This window comes from Malania oleifera, chromosome 8 (genome assembly GCF_029873635.1).
Source record: "Malania oleifera isolate guangnan ecotype guangnan chromosome 8, ASM2987363v1, whole genome shotgun sequence".
Classification (NCBI taxonomy): Eukaryota; Viridiplantae; Streptophyta; class Magnoliopsida; order Santalales; family Ximeniaceae; genus Malania; species Malania oleifera.
Window position 1 is genome coordinate 1,693,376 of NC_080424.1, and position 9,125 is coordinate 1,702,500.

The 9,125-nt window shown below is 40.4% G+C and overlaps 1 protein-coding gene across 1 annotated transcript in view; it reads left to right on the forward strand.

Moving 5' to 3' along the window:
- Positions 1-4,645: 4,645 nt before the first annotated feature.
- The window catches only part of LOC131161352 (uncharacterized), a 23,715-nt gene continuing 19,235 nt past the window's right edge, over positions 4,646-9,125 (forward strand). The window contains exons 1-2 of the mRNA XM_058117062.1: positions 4,646-4,768; positions 4,932-5,018. Of these exons, the coding sequence (XP_057973045.1) occupies positions 4,720-4,768; positions 4,932-5,018 (136 nt within the window). The 5' untranslated portion in view covers positions 4,646-4,719. The remainder of the gene's footprint in view (positions 4,769-4,931; positions 5,019-9,125) is intronic.

Genomic DNA, 9,125 nt, shown 5'->3' on the forward strand with positions numbered 1-9,125 from the left:
GATACAAACATTTTTTCAAAAGACTTATTTTTTACAAAATATAAAATAAGATTTGTGTCTTTTTGACAACCACAAGCCTTGGGAGAGATTTCATAAATTCTTGAAATTTCAATGAAGGTCATATCAATTTTTTAAATATCAACACAGGTCCATGTTTTTTTTTTGACAAAACTCAAGAGAGTTAATGAATTATACCCATTAATTAGAGAACTATACATCAAAAGAAGAATGCTATGTATAACGACCCGACCCTTTATACGGGCCCAGATTGCTACCACACATACAAAATATCTGTACCTGATAAACATACATAAACAACCCGCCCTAAACAAGGACATACGGGTGTATCTCATACATAACTGTAAGTCAAATGTTGCAGAAAAACATAAACATCCATAGGGATTCTATTAGACATATACCAGAGTTCTAACTGTATCTTTAATACATAGGATCCACACTTAAAACATAAACTGTATTACATCCCCAAAAGAAACTAACTAGACTAACAATCCAGTACTAGTACAAAAACTTACTCCTATCAATCAGATTCTAAGTTCCAAAGTCTCACTAGAAGACTAGGATCGATGCCTTGAAGGACCTAAAACAAAGGTTGTAAGATTGGTTGGGGTGAGACACTTTTCAGTAAGATGAAAGATATTACAACAGCACGTGATTACATGAGTTTATTTTAGTTAAAACAGTTGCACAATTCCACATTCATATTACTGTACCATAGGAGATATACAAATATAATTCAGCATCGTTACAAGCGAGAGTTCCCGATGTTAGGGTAGGGTACAGGCCCATATATTGTACGATCCCTCCACACAGTACTCAACCCTGTGACCTTACCCATTTTAGTTTTTAGATCATGTATATGAATATTTAGGACAACGACCAGCTTTGAAATGTCATAATATGTCTATTTACCTCGTGACACGGGTTGTGCACTGATAACTTTGACATGCCCTATTCATGCAGGCACTGTCAAGCATCTACTATATAGTCCGACTGCCCCACCTGGTCCATTATTTCACCAGTGGTCCCAATACTCCTGCAAGCCGACCATCTTTGTACCCACATGGATTCACATGTGTGGTTGCACTCTACTTTACTAGCAACGGAACTTAATCTAAAGTATCTTTCAACTCCTTTAGTAACAAGTTGTGGTCTCATTTATCATATATAAAATTTATAATGAAAACATAATAATCTATGCATTTCCAGTATTTTCGCAATCTCATTAATGAACTAAACAAGCGTTCTTTCTTTCTTTCAAATTGAGGTATCAATCGACACACGTACTCTTGGTTGACCCCTTTTCACATATAAAGCTCGGTATTTAATCGGCAACTGTTTTCCACAGTTTCAAATAGTATAATGGAACCTTAGTTCCTATAGTTCATATGTCACGCCCCAAACCCGCAGATGGGTCCCAGGTGTGAATATAGTAACCTAACCTGTCTTTGTATCAATTAAACATACATGATACAATACTGAATGAGGGTCCGACCACGTTGGGTACACGTAAACTCTATACACATTCACATACATATCCATACTCATCAAATACGCAGTGGAAAATGTTATTTCTATACATACATCATACCATATCAGAGTCTATACATAACTAGAATATACATTCCTAAAATTACAGTACATACTCTGGGTGTCTACAAAATCCATCAATGACAACCCGGTTACAAAACTTGTACTTACACAGGTATTAAACACAGCTAACCGACGCCCCCGCTTCCGGACGCTAGGATGCTAGTTTCGGCTACCCGAAGGACCTGAAAAATATTTGTATATTCGGGATGAGACACCTCTCAGTAAAGAAGAAAGCAAGTTATATCAGTATGTGGCATACGAGTGTTATTTCGGCGAAAAATATAACACAATACAATACATTACAATGCAGTTCAATATAGTTCAATACTTTTCACAAATCCGTTCCAGTACATACGATACCAAACATACAGTTAGTGTCGTCACACTCAAGCACCCAATACCCTGCAATAACTGAAGCCTCACAACAATATCATTGCTAGTACGGTGTAGCTCATACCCATAGGTGACCAGTCGGAAAAACGGGCGATATTTCACACCCTCGAATATAGAGCTGGACACTCTCGCCCATGGTTAGCCGAGACATGGCGTCAGTGTATGGTAATTAGCCGCCCCTAGCTGATTTACAAAGCCTGAAACAATTTTGGAACTCATGTCCCTATACTCATCAGTATACGGTAATTAGCCACCCCTAACTGTTTTTACAAAACCCGAAACATTTTACATACAATAGTTCATTCCACACTTATTTGAGTATACAAAAAATCATATCATTTTTCAATTCAATAATACAGTTTAATACAAATATGGGTACGATCATCTCAATACTACAAATTTTAATACAACATACGATTTCTCCAACAAAATAAAGATGATACCCAAAACCCCTAAATTTTCTCGAAAACTGTAATTCAAAAAATCCCACATTTTTCCCCGATAGATTTTTCCAAATAAGTAATCAAAACATACATACAATCGTAAACTACAGGTTTACCGATTCCAATTTCAAAAATAAACTAATACAAACAGAATCCCTTTACCTTTCTCGAATACCAAAATACGAACTCTACGACTCCAAAACTATGAACCGAGACACCAAAACCTAAACATCCAAGAACTATACTTCACTACAATTCTTACTACTACATATAAGCCAAAACGAAACTAAAATCGGACCCTTACCTCGATTTTGGGTCAAAACCCGAAAATTCTTGAAACGACTTTCTGATTCGCTAAAAACATAGAGATTCCTCCCCTGATCCATGCAGTAACGTCAGATCGACAAATTAGGTGACGAACAACGAAGAATCGAAGAGAAATAGAGAGATCCTGCTAGTTAGAGAGAGAGAGAGAGAGAGAGAGAGAGAGAGAGAGAGAGAGAGAGAGAGAGAGAGAGAGAGAGAGAGGGAGTTTTAGCTTACTTAGCCATGAAGTAATGAAATAGGATATTTATAGCCCCTTTGACCCGACCAACCACGTTGACAAGATGGCGCCTTCGTCGATGAATTATCCATACATTTCGTCGATGAATCGGCTCCTTCGGCGACGAACCCTATTCCGATATTTTACAACAAGTTCAGTATCTCTTCGTCGACGAGAGAGAGAGAGAGAGAGAGAGAGAGAGAGAGAGAGAGAGAGAGAGAGAGAATGAGAGTTTATAAAATAAAACCTAACTTAGCCTTTAAGTAATCAAAATAAATATCTCTTCAAAGATATTTATATATAAATATCTCAAAATATCTCCTTTCAATATATCTTCTCCAAAATATCGCCTCCAAAATATCTCTTTATTTATTTGTTTATTTATTTATTTTATTTTTTTGGGTTGGGTTACTACAATCTCTCCTCCTTATAAGAATTTCGTCCCCGAAATTCTCCAACTGATACTAAACATACTCTACCTTACGTCGGAGACCTACAGAAGAGTTGGTAGCCACCCACAAAGCAGCTCCGGCCCGAATTTATTATCTACCCTCACTTATGGCGGAGGAATACTGTGGTTACAATGCGATGCTTCGGAATATTGCATTTGTTGTAAATCTACTAGCAAAATATAGCTATGCTCCTACTTGGCGACACTGGAATGTAATTAAGCACATTTTACGCTATTTGCGAGAAAAAACTATTATATCTTGGAAATCAACAAAGCAAATGGTTATAACAACATGCTCAAATCATTATGAAATACTAACTATCCATTAAACTAGTAGAGAATGTGCGTGATTCAGATAAATGATTTCTCATATCTAAGCAAATTGTGGCCTTCAATCAATCAAGGGTATTCCAATAATTTTATATGAAGATGACGTTGCATGTAGAGCTCAACTAAGAGGAAGATACATAAAGGGTGACATAATGATGTATATTTCTCTAAAATTCTTCTATACACATGAACTCCAGAAGAATGGTGATGTTCAGCAGATTCAATCAAGTGATAATCTAACAGATTTGTTCATTAAAGCTTTGCCTACTACAACATTTAAGAAATTAGCTCATCTTATCGTAATGAGACATCTTAAAAATCTTAACAGAAGAAGTTAATATATGGATAACGTCTAAGGGGGAGTATTATGAAAACCATAAATATTAATGACTGTCACCCATTCATTTTCCACCTTCATAAATTATGTCCCTTCATTTTTCACCAACATAAATTATGTACTATCCTTATTGTCCTATAAAAGGGCTCTCTCTCCCTATCATTTTGATATAAACACATTAGGCTCGAAGTATGTATGCTAATATAAAAGATGAGAGAAGAAGAAATATATTTTGTACGAGGTCAATTTCAAATCATCTTGTAATTTTTTTTGAAATAATAAAATTTTTGATCTTATCCACCCGTGGAATAGATTTAGTCGAACCATGTAAATTTCTGTTTCATTTCTATTTGTTTTTTTTTTTTTTGTATCTTTTATAGCACTCATAATTTTTTGAAAGGATGGAGCATAATGTAAATTTCCCCTTGCGAGATTTGTCCGTACAGTTTAGTCTGCCACGTGTCAGATTCCCTGATTTCAACTGCAGCAAAGTCCTTCCTCAATTTTCCCTCCATTTATTTCCGTTTCTTCTTTGATTTGTTTCGCATCTGTTCCCAAACCACTCCGCAGTCCTCCCTCTCCTTCTCTCTCTGAATCGAAGGCAGCAAAGATGGAGGCATACTTGCAATACATGAAGACTCTGCGCTCTCAGATGAACGGTACTTCTCTCTCTCTCTCTCTCTCTCTCGCTCGCTCTCTCTGAACTAGCGACTGCGCGTTCAATTCCAGTGAAGTTAATTGTAGGAACCGTGTGCTGTTCCGATAAACGATTCGCATTTCTATCATATAATTTTGGTTTTTCTGGGTAATTGATATGCGCAGATGTGGAGGATCAAGCTGCCAAGATCTCAGCCGAAGAGCAAATGCTCATCACTACCATTCGTACCGTCGACAATGATCTCGACTCAGGTTCATCGACAATGGCTTCCTGAATTCATCTCTCTCTCTCTCTCCCTCTCTCTCTCTCTCTCTCTCTCTCTCTCTCTCTCTCTCTCTCTCTCTCTACATATATATATATATATATATATCGCACACAGGGCTGATTAGTTTTTCAGTACGATTTGTGAAATACGACGAGTGACGTCTTATCCAGGCTCCGCTAATGACTAATTTTAAAAATTGAATATTATATTTTACTTAGTCCAGATAAGCGAGTTTTTGTTGATTTAGCTTCATTAATTCCCTAGAGTTCAGAATCTACACGCTTACGATAATTTTTTGCCCGCTGCTGGGCTTAGATATGTGTTGTATTCGGAACTGCATAAATCGGCAAGGTAGTCCAAAGTTTCCAAGTGTTTCTGTTAAGGACTTTTCAAATTGGTTAAGGAATTTTGAAATCTAAGGTTGAAGTACGTTTTTGTTTGGATTTTCCGTCAGCACTATGGCCGCATTTTACTATGTTTCTGTTAATAATTAAGAATGATTTAGTTTAAGTTTTGCTAGGTGCTTGATGCGTCAATTTCATGCTTTGTGTCACGGTCCGCCTCTTTTCACACCGTTGTGAAGGGCCGGGCGGCGCTAGTTAAAGCACTCTTGCTTAACTAGCCAGCCTATCGTTTACCAACATTCATCCACGAAACACTTTCATTAACATTCAATAAGATAGCAGCGGAAATAATAATCAATTCATGAAAGCCGCGGCAACCAAGCAGTAAACATTGAAGCAAACGTAATTCATTAACAAATCCTCCGTTGACATGTTGTATTTAGCGAGGGAGACAAGTAGGTTAAGCACGTTGACAATTGCTAGTGAGTTTTACAATGATTGATGAACACTCACCCTCACCTAAAGAGGTTTTTATGTAATTATCATCCTGGTACTAGGAAACATCAAAGTGACCGAGGAGTCATACTGCCTTATTTGGCTTACAAAGACTCTACTAGCAGAAATTAACCCTACACTAGTATTTACATGATGGAAACCCATCCTAAGCACACGAGATAAGCGGTCACAGGCAAGCATAATGCCCTGAACAAGCTTAGCTCGTGACATTCTCCCCCACTTATGCGGTCGACGTCCTCGTAGACTTTTGGCGGTAGGTACACTTCAAATTTGTCCACGAACGGTTGAATATCTTCCGCAGAAATCCAGCTGATTTCTTTGTCATCAAGGCACTTCCACTTCACTAGGAACTTCTGCCGCTTCTTCCTTGAGGATATGAACTTTCTTTCTGCAAGGATCTCTTCAACTTAATGTCTATCAAGTTGCACTATCTTCAACTCTGTGCTGTTTGACTGACTCCTACTCAGGTTGTTGGTGTTGGTGTTGAATGGCTTGAGGCAGCTGACATGAAACTGCGGTCTTCTCTCCTGATCTGCTCATTTCTTCATCTGCTTAGAAGCTTTCTCCAGATAGGCTTGGGTAAAGTCTGCATTCTGTCTCCCTTCACTGGTGAAGATGTACGCCCTAGGACTCTTTCGTCTGTATGGCTCGCCCACTGTGTGAGGTAACAGTGGCAGCTGGCCTGTAACAAGCTCAAAAGGGCTCTTGTTGGTTGTTGAGCGCCTTTGGGCGTTGCCACAGAACGGAGCCACATCAAGTAGTTGCACGCCATTCTTCTGGTTGTCGTTGACAAAATGGCACAAGTACTTATCTAACAGCTCTCTGAATCTCTTCATCTGTTCGTCTGTCTGTCGATGATAACTTGAAGAGATGTTAAGGTGTGACTTGAATATCCTGAAAAACTCTGTTAAGAAGTTGTCAGTGAACATTAAATCTTGGTCACAAATAATAACTTGGGGAACACCCCAATATCTCACAATAGTCACAAGGAACAATTGTGTCGTCCCCTCTGCCGAACAGTACTTTGGTGCGGCCATGAAAGTACCATACTTCTTCCGCTCCCCCTTGTCTTGTTGGCAAGTGAGACAAGTTTTGGTATAATCAACCACATCATCTCGCGGGTGCGGCCAATAATACCTCCCCAGTAGTCCTGTCATTGGAGTCATTCTCCGCGAATACCCCTTAACGAACTTCCTGCAAAGTTTAGTAAGGCCAAGAAAGGAACGCAACTCCTTCACTGTCGTGGGGATCTTCCGTTCTTGAATCATCCTTACCTTCTCCATACCCCTCCGGATACGACCTTGTTCAACGACTTGACCAAGGAATTTGTTGCTCCGCCGAGCGAAAGAGAAATTCTCCTTCTTCAAATCCAGATTGTTTCCCCTCAGCCTGTTGAACACCTTCCGTAGATGCTCTTCAGGTTTCCTCTGAAACGACACCGATGCTCCCAACGGTGTTTTGGAAGGGCGAACACATCCCGCTTCCACTTCATCAAGCTGTTTCCCCAACTCTACTATCTCAAGAGGCGCAATCCAACATGGGCCTTTAGCAGGTGGTTTCACTCTTGATAACAACTCGATCTCTTGCTCCATAGTTCGTCGTGAAGGCAAATTGTGAGGCAGCTTATCCGACAACACCTCCTTATACTCATCCAACACCGCTTGGATGGTCGTAGGCTCCAACTCTTGGCCTACTTCTTTGTTTACCACCACCGTGGCTAGACGTGTCTGCTCACCCTGACCCAATCCTTCATTGAGTTGTATGGCTGAAAGGGACTTCCCGTCGTCTCCTTTCATTGCAACGACTTGTACCATGCACGAGTGATCTCCCATCAGACACAGGGAACCAGTCGAAGGCATCAGCACTGCCCTCGTCCCCATTAGGAACTCCATTCCTAGAATAACTGGATAGTCATCCAATGACACCGCTGTGAAATTCGCATGACCTTCCCACTGTCCAAGCTTTATAGCCACTTGCTTGGCTACTCCCAGAGTAGGCTGGGCTACAGAGTTAACTGCTTTCATGCGTCCTGTATCCTTCTCTAAGAATAAGTTGAGTCTCCCTGCTTCCAACTGCGAAACAAAATTATGAGTAGCTCCCGAATTCACCATAGCGCGAGTACTCTTCCCATTTATCCTCAAGTCCGCAAACATTAACCCTTTTGCTTGTGTAACTTTCGGTGTTTTTGCCTGCTTTTCCAATGCGTTCACCAACCGCACTGAACCCACCCTCGGGGCATCATCCTCTTCCCTATCATCTTCCACTGCCTGTTCTGCAATAGTAGCCTGTAAAGCATTAAGTGATGCTTTGTGAGGGCACTCAAAAACTCTATGAGGACCTCGACACAAGAAACACTCGAGTTTACTCTTCCCCTTTCCATTGGGTGTGTTGAACCCTTGAGACGACGAAGCTTCCTTTGAGGTTGATGATTTATAGTCAGCTCCTCCACTCTTGGGTTTGCCATTCTTGAAAAACTTTCCACTATTTCCCTCTTCGCCAAACCGTTTGGACGAAGCGGTCTCATCACCAGCGTAGTCCATCAAGCGTTCTGCAGCCGCTTGTGCAGTTGACAAGTCTTGAACCCTTTGCCTATGAAGTTCAGTTCTTGCCCACGGTTTCATCCCCTCAAGAAAATAGAACAACTTGTCCTTCTCCGACATATCCCAAATATCCCACATTAAAGCAGAAAATTGTTTCACATATTCGCTGATTGACCCCGTATGCTTGAGATCTCTCAGTTTTCTTCTTGCATTATACTCAACGTTCTCAGGAAAGAATTAGGCCTTGAGCTCTCTCCTCAAGTCTGCCCAACTATCAATTACACAGTTTCCATTTTCAATTTCTCTATACTTGGTACGCTACCACAGTTTGGCATCACCAACCAAGTACATGGTCGCAGTATCCACCTTTGCCTGTTTTGAGACCATCCTCACAACGCAAAAGTACTGCTCCACATCAAACAAGAAGTTCTCTAACTCCTTGGCATCTCGGGCACCCCCATACGTCCTGGGTTCTGGCACCTTGGTTTTGCTAACTCTCGGAGTGTTGGAGTTCCCCATAGCAAGAACCATCACATTCATCTTTGCATCCAGATCTGCCATCCGGGCTTGCAAAGTTTCCACAGTGTGGCGAAAGTCCTCTGACATGTCGCCTATCAAACCTGCTTGATGTTTTTGTGATCCCATCACTTCATTAACAAGTTCTCTCATCTGGGCCACCTCCGCAGCCATAGT